We start from the raw sequence: 17,113 nt of genomic DNA, 5'->3' as shown, positions 1-17,113 counted from the left end.
AAAAAAATGTTCAACAGCACTAATTGTTAGAGAAATGCAAGTCAAAACTAAAATGAAGTACCACCACACACCATTCACAATGGCCATCACTAGTAAGACTAAAAATAACAAGTGCTGGAGCGGGTATGACATAAAGGGAACCCTCCTTCACTGTTGGTGGGAATGTAAATTGGTACAACCACTACGGAAAACAGTATGGAGGTTCCACAGAAAACTAAATATAGAACTACCATATGATCCAGCAATCCCACTCCCTGGGCATCTATCCCTACAAAACTTTCCTTGAAAAAGACACTGTTCACTGCAGCATTATTCACAATAGCCAAGATATGGAAACAACCCAAATGTCCATCAACAGATGAATGTATTAAGAAGATGTGGTACTGGAGTTCCCTTGGTGGCTCAGCAGTTGATGAACCTGACTAGTATACATGGGGACATGGTTTGATCCCTGGCCTTGCTCAGTGGGTTAGGGATCTGGCATTGTTGTGAGCTATGGTGTAAGATGCAGATGCATCTTGAATCTGGCATTGCTGTGGCTCCAATTGGACCCCGAGGCTGGGAACCCCCATATGCTGGAGTGAGGCACTAAAAAGTTAAAAAAAAAAAAAGATGTGGTACATATACATAATGGAATACTACTCAGCCATAAAAAAGAACAAAATAATGTCATTTGCAGCAACATGGACGGACATAGATATTCTCATACTAAGTGAAGTAAGTCAGAAAGAGAAAAAACTAGATAACATATGGTATGACTTACATGTGGAATCTAAAATATGGAGCAGATGAAACTATCACCAGAACAGAGATAGTCTCATAAACAAGAAGAGCAGACTTGTGGTTGCCAAGGGGGAGGGGGAGGGAGTGGGATGGACTGGGAGTTCAGGGTTAATAGATACAAATTTCTACATTTAGAATGGATAGACAATGAGGTCCTGCTGCTGTATAGCACAGGGAACTATGTCCAATCAGTAGTGAAGGAACACGATGAAAGGTAATGTGAGCAAGAGAGTGTGTACAGTTGTATGACAGGGTCACTTTGCTGTACAGCTGAAATTGACAAATCAACTATTATAAAAAAAAATTAAAAAGTGAAAAAAAATTTAAAAATACAAAATATAAAACTTCTCAATCCCTAAAAAAAAAAAAAAAAAAAAACCAAACCCCAAAAAGCTAGGTTTTGAATATGGGATTTTTTAACTGCAATAAAATATATATAAAATAAAATGGCTTAATGGTAGAGTTTAAGGGTACAATTCAGTGGCATTTACATTCAAGCATAATACCACCTTCACTACCATCCATCTCCAGAACCCTTTCATCATCCACAACTGAAACTCTGTACCCATTAAAGAGTAATTACCCATCCTGTTATCCCTCCTCCAGCCCAATGGAAGCCACTGTTCTACTTCCTATCTCTATGAATTTGAGGAATACACAGCTATTAACATGGGTTGAAACACTGCATAGAGACTGTGTGTGTCTTCACATTTTACTGTTTGTTTCTCCTCCTCTGCATTTACTGTTGCCTCTGTCTGGACTCCTCCCTGGTCCCCGCTCACCAGCCATCAATCACTCCACAGGGCCTCTGCCCAGACAGGTCTCTTTTCACCAGACTACATGAAACAGCACCCCCATCTCCAGCCCCTCTACTGCCTAATCCTGCTTTTGAACACTTGCTATCCTATGACACATTATATATTTGGCTCTAGTTTGTGTGGTGTGTGTCTGTCCCAATAGAAATTAAACTATTGAGGGCAGGGCTTTGTTTATTTTGTTTCCTGCTGAATGCCCAGTGCTTAGAGCAGCATTTGACATAAAGGAGATACTCCAAAATATAACTACAATCAACACAGTTCTTGAATTGCAACAAAGTCAGGGATTGCCTTATTTTTAAATTTAAAAGCAGCTGGAGGGCTCTAATTTATTCATTTTTTTGGCTAGTGGTCTGAATCATAGACAAATGTTCAAAGTCATAAGCATTATAAACTCAACATGATGGAGAATAATTCACCTTTAACCAAAAAGTCTCTCCAATAATATTAGAGATTGACTAAGATTATAAAATATAAATGTTGTTTTCCCAAAGACAATATACAGATGCCAAAAGGCAACTGAAAATACACTCAATATCACTAACCACTAGAGAAATGCAAATGAAAACTACAATGAGGTACCACTGCACACCAGTCAATATGGCCATCATTAAAACATCTACAAATAACAAATGCCAGAGACAGGGTGGAAAAAAGGGAAACTTCCTACACTGTTGGTGGGAATCTAAATGGGTGCAACCACTGTGGAAAATAGTATGATGATTTCTCAGAAAACTAAAAACAGAATTACCATATGATCCAGCAATCTTCCTCCTGGGAATACATCCAGATAAAACTGTAATTCAAAGAGATATGGGGGGGGGCTCAAGGGAGGATGCAAAAAAAAAAAAAAAAAAAAAAAGATACATGCACCGAATGTTTACTGCAGCACTATTTACAATAGTCAAGACTTGGAAACAAACTAACCATCCATCAACAGATGAGTGGATAAAGAAGATGTAGTACATACATACACAATGGAATATTACTCAGCCATAAAAAAGAACAAAATAATGCCATTTGCAGCAACATGGATGGACCTAAAGATTCTCATACTAAGCAAAGTAAGTCAGAAAGAGAAAGACAAATACTACATGATATCACATACGTTGAATCTATATATAGCACAGGGAGCTATATTCAATATCTTATGATAAACCATAATGGAAAAGAATATGAAAAAGAAGATATATTTGTGGAACTGAAACCACATAACAGAAGAAATTAACACAACATTGTAAATTAACTATACTTCAAGAAAATTTAAAAAAATAAAATATAAATGTTGGATTTTATGGAGCTTTAGATATTTCTGATCACCTGTGATAAATATCCCCCAGGTAATTAAACAATTGCATAGTATGCATTTTCCTTTTTAGTCTCAGCTTCCGCAAGCTTTGTAAGGATTGCTAAATAATGATGTAGTAGCTGGCTAGCTGGCACTGTTTGAATACTTACATCAAGGCAGACACTTTTTTTTTTTTTGTCTTTTTAGGGCGGCACCCAGGGCATATGGACGTTCCCAGGCTAAGGGTCTAATTGGAACTGTAGCCGCCGGCCTACACTATGGCCACAGCAACGCAGGATCCGAGCTGCGTGTGCCACCTACACTCCAGCTCACGGCAACGCTGGATCCTCAACCCACTGAGTGAGGCCAGGGATTGAACCCGAAACCATGGTTCCTCATTGGATTTGTTTCTGCAGAGCTACCATGGGAAATCCAAGGCAGACACTCTTAAATGCTTTCTGTGTAGTTACTTTTACTATTTCTTTTAATCCTCAGCCATCCTAGGAGGTAGGTTTACTTTACAGTAACTGAGGCATGGCGAGGGAAAGCATGTGCCCAAGTTTGCACAGCAATTAAGTGGTGAGGCCGGTCTGTGCCCAGAGCCTGTCCTTTTACACACTTGAGATGTGGACTCTCCTCTCCCTGCTTTCCTCCCTCCACCCCTACCTCCACTGCCGCTATCCTGTGAGACGTGCATCTCTCCACAAACAGGATGGGGATCCCTGTCTGACACCAGTTCACCCAAATGCAGAGAGAAAATTAGAATGGCTCCTTCGGGGATTTTATACTTCATAATTTCTCTGATTGGCTCTTTTTCCCTTTGCCTCACAGCATTCCTCTGAAGGGAATTAAAACCTTTGGCTTGGTTTAATTTGAGGCCGCTTTACTCCAAAATACACCCGGTGATGAGGCTGGCATGAGAACTGATTTCATGGTGAACCAATGTAATCCACACTGTGCAGGGTTGCTTTCAGACTCACTGCGATCATCTCTGAGAAGATGATAGAGAAGGCTGGCTGAAGGGCCCCATTGGCGACGGCACACAGAGTTCCCACAACAAAGTAGGGCCATTCTGTTTTGTTCAGTTTCAGGATCTTCATAAAAGACACCGATGGCACGTTTTCCTCCTAAAACACACACATATCAGGACACAACAGTCACCAGAGGTCGTGGATGTAGATAAGGCCTGGCATCGCTCTCAAGGACCTTGCAAACTAGAAGCAGAGGATGACCAGGCTACAGCAAACGATGAGAGGGTCAGACAGGAGGTTCTAAAATGATAACAATGTGTTGACTGCAGGGCATCAGATGAGCAGGAATTCTTCACCCCAGAAGCAATCTTCATGGTGTGACCAGCCCACTTCTATTCCAGCCCCTGCAGAGCAAGTGGAAGAAGGATCTGGGCACAAAAATGCCCTAGAATTCAAATCCCAGCTCAACTCCGGGATGATGCTGGGGTCATGTGAGACAAGAACTGGGAATGGATGGGTAAGTGTCCTCACCAACGCCAGGCACCATGATGCACTCAAGGGTCTGTGTCTGGTCTCCTTGCTCTGGAGCCCTGCCCAGCCCTGCCTCTTCTGTTACACGTTCCCAACGCACAACTGAAGTAACTACTCCCCTTCTCTCTTACTGCTGGTCCCTCTGCAGACTTCTAGTTCATAGCTTAGCTTGTTTTGTGATTCCCCACCCCCCACCCTGCCTTGCCTCATTTGTTTGTTTACATGTCTCTGTGAGGTTTTTTTTTTTTTTTAAGGTCAAGACTATGTCTTTATATCCCTAGAAATAGCCCAATGCCTGGCACCTATCGGGTTCTCAGCAAATGTTGAACTTAAAGTCTGGCTAAGCATGAAAGATTTAGGTCACAAAAAGAAGAAGATGGTGACTACAGAGGTGGTTTAACATTAAACTAGATACAGAATATGCCTTTGGAATCCCACAGGCTCATGGTTGTTTAAACAGATCATGCTTGGAGTTCCTGTTGTGGCTGAGTGGGTTAAGAACACGGCATCATGTCTGTGAGAATGCGGCTTCAACTCCTGGCTTCGCTCAGTGGGTTAAGGATCTGGTGTGGCTGTGGCTGTGGCGGAGACCAACAGCTGCGGCTCCAATTCGACCCCTAGTCTGGGAACTTCCATACTCTACAGGTGTGGCCTAAAAAGAAAAAAAAAAAAAAAAGGTCATATTTGTGTCTATGACAAAGAGAATATAGGAACAGTTCCTACTGAGCCCTCTTCTTTCAAACCCCCCATTTTCTCTGCATTTGGTTGGGGTGGGGGGGTTCATCCCTAGTTAACATTATCTTTTAGTCCTGATCTCCAGCCTGATAAATGAGCTGGGCTGCTCATCACTTGCAAACAGGTCTTCCCAGGGCCTTCTAATCAGGATTAATGTCCCCCATCCTTGGGCACATTATTTCTCCCTCTATGACACGACCGTCTTGTTGATTGTGGCATTTTCTACCTCCCTTCTTCTCTGTGCATTTCTCCAAGAACAGAGCTCCTCTAAAATACCAAACTCTAAAGATCTAGTAGCATAAATGTCCAGATAAATGAGAAAATGTGAAGAAAATACTTCTGTAGCCCCAAAGGGGGAAAATGTCTATCTACTTACAATAATGCAGCTCTACAATAACACAATTGTTATCCTCTTTCCATAAATATACCAAGATTAAGACCTCTAAGAGAGCCCTCATCATCTCTGCAGTAAATGATATTGTGGGCAGAGAAAAACAGACACATAAACTCCTGGTAGGATTAGCTTCTTCAGGCCAACACAAGCGTAAAAGTAAACTCAGCTTTTACTAATAAATAATATCAAACTGTATTCTCAAACCATTTCTTAAAATAAAAAAATATCTTTTTTTTGGAATGGATTCCCTTTCTATTATAAAAGCTTCTGTTAGCTTGAATTAATAACATCCCAAGTCTTTTTTTTCATTTATAAAAGATGTGGTATATATACACAATGGACAACTACTCTACCATGAAACGAACAAAATAATGTTATCCCAAGTCTTCAGGTGAGAAACATTAAAGAAGGTACACTTTGGTCTTTCTGGTTATTCTCCCCTTTCTCTTAGTAAGAGAATGCCAATCCTATTTAGAGTAGCAATGTATATAGCAACAAGATTCAGTTTTCTATCCTCCCTCGTGGTTAAGAATAAGTTATGGCCGAGGACTCATAAGTTAAAGAGTTGTGGGTGACTTCTAGAAAATCTTTTTTATTCCTGCTGATTGGTACACAAATGTGATGACTGGAGCTGCAGGAGCCCTTTCAGATCATTGAGAATGGAAGCTACATGCTGGGAGAGTGAGAATAAATACAAAAGTAGCCTGAATCCATGATAGCCATAGAGGAGCCATTATTCTAGCATGGGATTCTTTCCTCTATTTTTTTTTAATGTAAAATAGAAATAAACCTCTTGTTTTTCTTAAACTGATATTATTTTGGGTTTCCTAGCATAGGCAATCAAGAGTAATCCTACCTAGTAACCAAATATCAGAGCCTCTTACTTTAGACAAGCCTTATTTACCCCTGGATCTCAAAAATGAATGGAATATCTACTTTTTAATTTTTATTTATTTGGGCCATATCCATGACATACAGAAGTTCCAGGGCCAAGGATGGAACCTGAGCCATAGTAATGACAATGCTGAATCCTTAACCACTAGGCCATCAGGGAGCTCCTAAAATATCTAATTTTAAGCATCTCAGCACAAAGACTATGCTTTTGGATTTTTTTCATTGGCAGTCCATTTAAAAGAAAAAAAAGTTTATGGCCCAACCCAAGGCACATGGAAATTCCCCCGGGCCAGGGATTGAATCCTAGTCACAGCTGCATCCTATGCTACAGCTGCAAGAACTCAGGATCCTTTAACCCACTGTGCCAGGGATCAAACCCACACCTTCACAAGGATCCAAGCTGCCACAGTCGGATTCTTAACCCATTGCGTCATGGCGAGAACTTGAGGAAATTCCTTTTTAATTGGATTGATTTCCATTCATTGACAAATACATTTAAAATTTGATATTTCCTGGAGTTCCCGTCCTGGCGCAGTGGTTAACGAATCCGACTAGGAACCATGAGGTTGCGGGTTCGGTCCCTGCCCTTGCTCAGTGGGTTAACGATCCGGCGTTGCAGTGAGCTGTGGTGTAGGCTGCAGACGTGGCTCGGATCCCGCGTTGCTGTGGCTCTGGCGTAGGCCGGTGGCTACAGCTCCGATTCAGCCCCTAGCCTGGGAACCTCCATATGCCGCTTGAGCGGCCCAAGAAATAGCAACAACAACAACAACAACAAAAAAGACAAAAAAAAAAAAAAAAAATTAAGTGAAAAACAACTTACAAGTTCATTGATCTCCACATCAAGGCCACTCTGATACTTCCGTGAATTTCTTAGGCTTTTATTCCTAAGTATGTAATGAGTTTTCTGGCCATCTGGGGCCAAACCCATCGGAGGCTTTTCAACAGTTAGTGCAACTTTAAATTCTTCTGATGGGATCTGGCTTCCTGATGTCTAAAAGAAGAACGGGACGTTGAATTGTGTGTGTCTCCAAGTTTAGAACCAGAGAGCCATTTGAATATCACATGTGTCAAGACTTTTAGGTTCCATAACACCTTCTCGGTCAAGGTTCACTGCAAACTGTCAAGAAGTGTATCAACCAACACAAGGAAGAAAAGTTGCAAAGGACAGAAAAGTCAAATTGAATTTGAACTCTATGAAAATTGGAATATAAAAGTATTGTCTAAAATTTAAAAGGTGGGAGTTCCCAACATGGCTCAGTGGAAATGAATCTGGACGCAGATCCATAAGGACGCAGGTTTGCTCCCTGGCCTTCCTCAGTGGGTTAAGGATCTGGCATTGCTGTGGTTGTGGTGTAGACTGGCAGCTGTAGCTCCAATTAGATCCCTAGCTTGGGAACCTTCATATGCTGCGGGTATGGCCCTAAAAAGACAAAAATAAAAATAAAATTAAATTAAAAGGCAGGTTTTTCACCATCCAGCAGGTATGAGGGAATTTCTTCAATATGCAAGAATCCAGAGAACAAGTCAGAGACCACCATGAAAGGGCAGAAGAATAAATAGAAACATTATCAAGGGCTCATTTTTAAAGCTACAAACAAGGAAAAGCTGGTCACGCCCCATGGGAGGCAATTAAACTGCTTTCCTTGCCTGGCTGAATGCAATCAACTTCCTCAAAGTCCTGCTCAGATTCATCCACACCTCACCCCAGGTGACCAGCCCAGTGGGTTCAGCCTCATGACTGGCTTTGGGATTAATTCTCTCCTTCAAGAGGAGGAGGAGGGATAATTTAAGGAACTTTCAGCCCAGTGGTGGATAAGGAAATATCAACCCAGTCATCCTGGAGTCTGCCTTTGTCTCTGTTCTCTGTTTGCTTCCACCATGTCTGAGTCCACATCTAAGTGGCTTGTCCAGGACCTCAGTACTTGTGGTCTTGTCCTGTTCTTGCTCCTCCTCTTCAGGTCCTGTCCCCAAAGCCAATCCTATGGCTAGTGCCTTACTGCACCCACAGAAGGCTGTCTAACTTGAGCCCTGCATCTTCTTTGATCGAAACTTTCCACCTGTGCTTTCAACACCTAACAGAAGACCACCTGGTGCCTTGGACCTCACTGCAATGATATGCTCTGCTTGGGGGACTTCCTCACTTGCTTTCCTCTGGAGCTGTTTTATACCATCACCCAACTGACACGCAAGCTAGATGAAAGGCTTAGCCTTGTCATGGATGCCCCCATCCCCACTTCCAACCTCTCCCACCCTGCTACCAGAGTCACCTTCCTAAAGGGTAGCCCTGCTCAAATAACACCCAAGCTCAAAAATCTTCCATGGATCCCCACCACATGCTCAAGCCTGGCTCCCCCAAGTTCTAGCTCATGGCATGTCAAACTGAACCACCTGCATAAATGCCTTCTCTCATCTTTTTCTCCTATAACCTTGTCCATACTATCAAGGGGTCCATCTCAATAGGCAGCGCTTCCAATAAGCCCATTCTGGTTTTAGACTTCTTCTACCTCCAAATGAAGAACCCCCTCTCTCTATCTCATAGTATTTGGGGGGGGGGCGCTTACCTAAAGCCCTCACTTAGTGAGTGCTGAAGTCATGGAGCTCCAAAGCCAAGATAGCCACTTTCACCAGTTGATAAAAAGTATATATTTAAGGAGTTCCCATTTTGGCTCAGTGGTTACTGAATCCAACTAGGAACCATGAGGTTGTGGGTTCGATTCCTGGCCTCGCTCAGTGGGTTAAGGATCCAGCACTGCAGTGAGCTGTGGTGTTGGCCGCAGTCATGGCTCGGATCTGGCATTGCTGTGGTTGTGGTGTAGGCCGGTGGCTACAGCTCCGATTAGACCCCTAGCCTGGGAACCTCCATATGCCGCAGGTGTCGCCCTAGAAAAGACAAAGAAAAAAAAAGTATATATTTAAAACCAACAGCCCTGGAGTTCCCATTGTGGCTTAGTGGGTTATGAACCCATGAGGATTTGGGTGTGATTCCTGGCCTCACTTACTGGGTTAAGTATCCTGCATTACTCAGTTGGTCGCAGATGCAGCTGGGATCTGGCATTGCTGTGGCTGTGGTGTAGGCTGGTGTCTGCAGTTCCAATTTGACCTCTAGCTTGAGAACTTCCTTCCATAGGCGCAGCCCTTAAAAAAAAAAAGTAAGGGAAAAAAAAAAAAAAGAAAACCAATAGCCCTTATTTCCTACACCTGGATATACTCCAGCTCATTCAAATATTTAATTATAAAAAAGTAAAACAAAAAAGGTTGAAAAGATGTATGGGTGAAGATCCTTTCTAAGAACAACTCCAAATTCTGAAGATATGGAGGGGATTACATATAAATTAAATTACATGAAATTTTAAAGCTCTTTTATATCAGGCAAACAAGGAACCAAATTAAAGCATAAAACAGGAAAAATACTTCCAATACATGCAAGAGAAGTATTTCCTTTTTATATAAGGACTTCTTATAAGAAGAATATCACAAATAACCCAACAAAAAACAATCTGATACAGGAACAGATATTTCCTTTTTTTTTTTTCTTTTTTCTTTTTTCTTTTTAAGGCCTCACCTGCAGCACATGGAAGTTCCTGAGCTAGGAGCAGAATTCGAGCTGCAGCTGCTGGCCTATGCCACAGCCACAGCAACACGGAATCTGAGCTGCACCTGTGGCCTACACCACAGTGAATGGCAACGCCGGATCCTTAACCTGCTGAGGGAGGCCAGGGATTGAATCTGCCTCCTCTTGGATACTACTTGGATTTGTAACCTCCTGAGCAACAATGGGAACTCCAAATTCTCCCTTTTAAAGTGCTTTTTTTAAAAAAAGAAAATTCAGGTGTTTCTTAACCTTATAGCGACCTTACATGGTTTTATATTTCAAATGTGGAAATAGAGGCTCAGAGGAGTTAAATTACTCGTCAGAAAACAAAGCAAATTTTTTATTTAATTTTTTTTGATCTCCCCACCTCCAAAATGTGCTACCAAAGGGCAATACCTAGGATAGAGAAATACTGGAAACAAACCAAGTATCCAACTTTAGAGAAATGATTAAGCTGTTTATTACACATTAATATAATTATAGCTGAGGACACATTAAAATGATAGTATCCAAATGATGTAGATCTGAAATATGAATAAAAAAGAACAAAAATATGTACATACTAGTTACCATTATATCAAAGCAAATGAACATACTTTTATAAATTTAAGAATCGTTTACAGAATAAAATATTTTTGGGTTATTTTGCAAAGTTGCTCAAGTGAGTAAGCCCCAAAAAAGTTCAATAATAAGACAAGCCAATAATTATCAGTAGCACTTGTTTGGGGAAAAGAAAGTGAAGAGTTTTTTTTTTTTTTTTTTTTAAAGAAAAACCAAACTATTCACTTCCTAGAGCCAAGAATCTTGCTATGAGTTTTATTAGGATCACCTGGGAAGCATTTTAAACTCACATAGGACCTCCTCAACCACTAGAGACCCCAGCACTGCCCTCTCACCTCTACCAGCGTTCTGATCCTTCCTAATCTCCCCACGGAAAGCACCTGTTAGTTTTAACACATTCCCCAGGCAACTGACTCTGTCACTCTGTTGTAAAGATTAAGTTCAAAATGTTTTTAGCAGTTTCTTTTATTTTCCTTCTCCTTCACCCTTCTCTTCAAAGATTGTTTCAATAACTCTGAATTAAAGTCTGAGATGGATACTTTAGGCATCTTCCTGGATACTTATTTCCCAGTATGCTGTTAGCTGCACGATACTTTCATAACGTAAAGAATATTCCATTGGGGAGCAAACAGCAGAAAAACTTCCCAGTAAGCAGATACCTGCATGTTAACAAGCCTGAAGTACACCCCTCCCTTCTGCATTAGTTCCTTGTGGCTTCCTTGCTCCACGATGACTCCATCATCAAACCCAGCGATGATATCTGCATTTCGGATTGTAGACAAACGATGTGCTATCACAATGGTGGTCCGGCCTTCCCTGGCCTGAAGAGGAAGAGGACAAACACGGAGGGCAGCAGGGTTACAGTGTCGAGGAACTGTCAAACATCACACAGTGAGCACTTGGATGGCGTGCTTGCTGATGGTGGGATCCTCGTGTGATTAGGACACAAAGGCATCGCTTGTCTATGAAAGGTTAAAAGGAGATTTGAATTAGGGACCCAACAGGAGGCCAGCCCCTCCAGTATTAGAATGGATAACTTGGGATAACTCTGGGAGCCTATAACCTTTCTCAAGTGTTCTCATACCTGTGTGAGGAGCCTTGGATCTGAATTATATGATAGGTTAGAGACTATAGCAGAAGCATGTTTGGGAGTTTTTCAGCCTTCTCCAGAGCACTCCCACAGGATTCCTGCCTGATTTTAATTATAATTCTGATAGACTACATGCTGGCAGCCTCAGAGAAAATGTACCCTGAGATCTGGATGCTTCAAATTATGGTTCAAAGACCATCTGAACCATAAGCTCTAGAGCGGAGCCAGTCACTATGATTTTTAACAAGTGCTTCAGGTGATTTTTATGGATGCTGACCTCTACACATCGACCTCCAAGTAGCTCTGTGAACTCACATGTTGTTGGCTTGGTGGGTTTATGAACAGGCATTTACACCCTGGAAAAGGCTCATCAAGCTATTTGCTTTACATCATTATTAATGGTTACTCCCTTTGATACTCACTAACCCTATGAGGCTAACAACTTTTTTTTTAAATTACTCAATAAATTTTATTACATTGATAGTTGTACAATGATCCTCACAACCCAATTTTATGAGGCTAACAACTTCTTAAGACTACTTCTACCCTGAGGCAATAAAACCACATCCTTAGGATGGTTATTAGAGTATAGCCCGATTCACCTAAGTAGTTAAAATGATAAAAATGAGAGGCTAGATTCATAATAGCCAAAAATTGAGGGCAATCCAAATGTTCCTCAGACGATCAAAAGATAAACAAAATGTGGTCTATCCACACAATGGAATAGCATTGGGCCAGAAAAAGGAATGACATACTGATATACATTTTAATACAGATGAACCTTGACAATTTTATGCTAAGTGAAAGAAGCCAGTCACAAAAGACCACACATTGTATTCCACTTAGATGTCCAGAGTAGGCAAATCTATAGAGATAGAAAGTAGATGAGTTGTTGCCAAGAGCTAGGGTAAGGATGGAATTAAGAGTGATTGCTAATGGGTACCAGGTTTCCTTTTGGGATGATGTAACTATTATGCAGTAGGATCATGGTGATGGTTGAAAAATCTTCTGGATATACTAAAAACCAATGAATTGAGCATTTTTGGCCACACTCATGGCATGTGGAAGTTCCTGGGCCAGTGACTGAACTTGAGCCAAGCAGTGACAATGCCAAATCCTTAACTGCTACACCACCAGGGAACTCTGAGCTGTACATTTTAAAAGCATGAAGTTTATGGTAAACAAATTGTATTTCATTTTTTTTAAAAGGCCACTCATGAAAATTCTGAAAAAAAAAGTTAATGAGAGGGTAATATTTCCACCAGATATTATAACATAAAAAGCTACAGCAATTAAAACAGTAAAATCCAAGGGAAGCTATCACATGAATAGACAAATTCATGAATAGAACAAGAGAGAGTTCAGAAATAGACATAAAACATTTAAAATTAGTATATGATAAATATGCATCATCTATCAGTAGAGAAAAGGTGGATTATGTAATCTGTGGTACTGATCATAATGTAGCCATGTGGAAAAATAATGTGGTCTTTCTACTTTAGTCCTTACTCTAAAATAACCAATTGAGTTTAAATAAATATATGAGTTAAATCATAAAGCGAAAGACTAAAGCATAACTCCATTGGACAACATTCAAGACTATTTTTTGATTTTTTAGCATATGGGCCCCAAAGAAATATTCAAAAATATTTACTGATTCACTGATGTGGAAGGTGCATGGCTTGGTCCATGTATGATAAGACATATAGGAAATAATCTGATCAGTCTACTTATATTCTTGATACTAACAGTGATGAGTAAATTGCTAACAGTGATTGTTATCATTATGATAATAATAGCTATGCTATGTCAACATAAAGAAACAGAGGAATTGGAATCAGATTAATGAGTGAATGATTTGTGTGCAGGAGTAACAAAGTAGGTATTTCTGAATTTCAAAGTCAGTAACCGTTACCCTTGACCAAGAAATACTGGCCAGAGCAGAGGGTATTTGATGCAAAGAAATATTTTCTCAGAGATCCCTAACACCCCAGTGATGATAAGACATTGGCAAATAAATACCCCAGGCTCAAGGATACCAACTATTAAGAAATTTGGAACTTCTACAAATTTTGGATGTGTAGGGATGAAAGGCAGGTCTAAACAAAGACAGTACTAATCCATTAACCTTTCTGGAACTTCTGAAGAAAAAAAGCGTAAAATGAAACTTTGCGGGATCATTTCTGTTCTTTTCTTGCTCCTCCATTATGGAAACACGATGAGGAGGAGAGAATGAGTGTAGGTCTGAAACTATGTGATTATTGACTTTCTTTAAAAATCAAAATATCAAGTCTGTTTTTGTATTCTTCTTTAAGATCTTATATTGAGGAGTTCCCTGGTGGCCTAGTGGTTAAGGATCTGGCACTGTCACTGCTGGGGCACTTGTTCAATCCCTGGCCAGGGAACTGTTGCATGCCACAGGCATGGCCAAAAAAACCAAACCAAAACAAACAAACAAAAAAACAAAACCCAAACGAACAAATAAACAAATGACCCCCCCCCACAGATTTCATATTTGAAAACCTATTGTTTATTTCAATGAACAGTTGCTGTCTATTCAATGAAATGCTTATAGGGTCATTAAGTTTTTTTTCCTAATGTAGCTATGTATCATCTCAATGAGCTAGGCCATAGTAATCAATTCAGTAAAAATTTATTTAGGTTTTTCTATGTGTAAGGCACTGGAGTAGGTGTTCTAGAGATACAAACATGAACCATTTATTAATTCTGCCTCTTAGGGGGTTTATTCTTTCTAGGAAAGAGAAAGCATATACATAAATAGCTAAGTACAGTAAGTTGGTTCCACATAAGAGGTACTGATCAATGTATAAAGGATCCACAAAAGGAAAATAGTATTCACCCAGGATAGGTAATCGGGGAGGAATAATAGTAGATATAACAGTGGTACATCCTTATGTTCCTCAGAGGAAAGATAATCACAAAATTCAACTTTTCACTCTCAAAAAGAAAGTTGGTTTATAACCTATACAGACCAGCCAATTGATTAGCTAGTATCATTGCAGGGAGTAGAGAAATGAAGGAGTTCCCTTTTAAAAACACAGTTTATTGTTTGCAAAAATGTATCAGTTTATCTTCCAATGTTTGGGTAGATTACAATGGATGGACAGATTATAAACTATCAGCAGCCACTATGGTAGGTTAAACATGGCCATAAACACTTTGCAGCCACTCCCATTCAGAGGTGGAGTCTATTTTTCCACCTCCTCAAATCTGGGCAGAACTTGTAACGTGTTTTGACTGAAAGATGTGAAGGAATTAATGCTTGTGCAATTTCTGAAGCATAGGCTTCAAGAGGCTTTATAGTTTGTGTGTTTGCCATCTTTGAATTCTACCTGGAAAGGAAGCTTATCTAGTCTATCTGAGATGAGATGCCTCATGCAGGAAAACTGAGCTGCCCTAGGCAAGAGCCACCTGCCAGGAACATGAGAGAGGCCATCTTGAACATTCTAGCCCAGCTGGCCCTGAGCGAAGAGTAGTTGCCTGGGGAGACTAGGCAAAACCAACAGAGGAATCACACCTGCCAACCCACTAAGTGTTGGTTTTAAACAACACTTTGGGATCTGTGTGGAAGGCAGTGGCTGGAAGGGAGGTGATGTTAGTGCAAATGGAGATGGAAAGGCAAGTCAGGAAATTGCTATTAGAGGCTGAAAAGGCAGTGATCAGGTTATGCAACCTCAGAATAATTGGAAAATTTGTTCCATGTACTAACTGGGAACACAGATATTTTACCTAATGAACTTGTACATCTGGCTAAGGATCTCTAAGTAAAATATTGAAAGCACCATGCTGTAAACAGTTAGGTATAGGAAGAGAATGATGAACTGAAGAAGAAGCCATTTTGTTTGCAAAGTGAATTTAGAGGCAACATAGAAGACCCAGTACTTGCTCGGTTGGAAAATGAATTGTCAGCCATCCAGGGAAATGAGGCCAAAGCTCATACTAGGATGTAGGTGTCGGATTTTTTGTTAACATCTCTTAAAGACTTAAGGCAAAATACACTCTCAGCTACATAAAAGGGCTTTTAAGACTCTTAAGGGTTTTCTAATGGCAGCTTCATAAGCAATCCAAAGTAGAGAGAGGCTTATCCTGAAAAAAATAATAGATTACGGGGCTTGAGTGAACCGCATTCAGATTCAAAGCAAACTCACAAAGTTTTGAGAGTTCATCCATTTGGACTAAAAGAGAATTAAGAAAACATAAAATGTAAAGAGGCCTCTGGGTCTCAAATTTCTCTGGAGAGAAAGCCAGCTGAGGAAGTTACTCAGCTGCAGACATGGGCCATTATGCAAGAGGAAAAAGTTCTCAGGGGAAGAATCTGAGAGTCCCGGGGGTGGATCTACAAACCAGGAACAATGGACTAGGGAACCCACTATCAGGAGGTAGCACTGGGCCTTAATCAACGAATGCTCCCTTTCCCACTGGTAACATGCACCTGAATACATTTCAGAAATGCTATGGATCAATAACTGCTTCCTGTTTTTGTTTTGTTTTGTTGCTATAGTGTGCAGCAGCTTGATGTGGGATATTAGCTCCCAGACCAGGGATTGAACCTGGGCCACAGTTGTCAAAGTACCAAGCCCTAACTATTAAACCACCAGGGAACTCCCTTGTTCTCCTTTTTGAACAGGAGTATCTGTTATAATTAGCCTGTCTCTGCATACCATTGTTTTTGGGTATATGTGTGGAAGATAACATCTCTTTAGCTCATAGTTCCCTGGATCAAGTTTCACTTAACATGAAGAATCTCATCCGTATCTGTATCACCCACAGATCCTCAGATACTGGACTTTGAACCTGATGTCATAACTGTACAAATATTTCGAATGTCTTAGGAAAAGGTGAATTTATTTTGCACTTGAGAGAAATGTAAATAATTGTGGCAAGAGTATGCTGTGGAAGATTAAATATGGTCACAGATTCTTTACAGCTCACCCACCAAGAAACAGAATCTGTTTCCTTACTCCTTCAGTGTAGGATAGCCTTGTTACTATCTGCAATCAGGAGTGTGGTAAAAGTGATATTGTATGAGTTCTTGAATCTAAGCCTCTAGATGTTTTATAGCTTCTGCCTCTGGATACACTGGCCTAAGACTTTTGTGTAAAGAAGCATGGTATAAGATGAGTACAAGAAGCCACACGATATGCCTAACCAATGGCCAGCATATGAGTGAGGCCATTTTGGACCATTTTTGCTAAGTCAACCCTCCAAGTAAATACACTTACATGTGCAGGTAAGAACAGCAGAAGATCCACCCAGTCAATCCACAGAAATACTGTTTTAAGTCTGAATTTAGGATGGTTTGTTATGTAGTGATAGGTAACCCATTCAGCAATCAATGCAATTAATAACAATCATGGTAATGGTAATCACCACAGTAATAGCATTGTTTCCTGTATGCAAGGTACATGCTCAAAATTTTACAGGCAGTATCTCATTTA

General features: G+C 40.5%; 1 protein-coding gene across 16 annotated transcripts in view; it reads right to left on the bottom strand.

Annotated features, from left to right (window-relative positions):
* The window catches only part of ABCB4 (ATP binding cassette subfamily B member 4), a 90,754-nt gene that overhangs the window by 38,141 nt on the left and 35,500 nt on the right, over positions 1 to 17,113 (bottom strand). For 15 of the 16 annotated variants that reach the window (XR_002335872.1, XM_013989596.2, XM_021063454.1 and 12 more), the window contains 3 exons: positions 11,224 to 11,385; positions 7,232 to 7,402; positions 3,867 to 4,013 (listed from right to left, as the gene is read on the bottom strand). Coding sequence is in view for 15 of the 16 variants with exons in the window: in XM_013989596.2 (XP_013845050.1) it covers positions 3,867 to 4,013; positions 7,232 to 7,402; positions 11,224 to 11,385 (480 nt within the window). In the remaining variant the exon portion in view is untranslated. The other variant, XM_021063467.1, reaches the window with a different exon arrangement.

Source organism: Sus scrofa, chromosome 9 (assembly GCF_000003025.6).
Source record: "Sus scrofa isolate TJ Tabasco breed Duroc chromosome 9, Sscrofa11.1, whole genome shotgun sequence".
Lineage (NCBI taxonomy): Eukaryota > Metazoa > Chordata > Mammalia > Artiodactyla > Suidae > Sus > Sus scrofa.
Note: the sequence above shows the minus strand (reverse complement) of the source record. Positions and strands in the feature narration are given on the sequence as shown.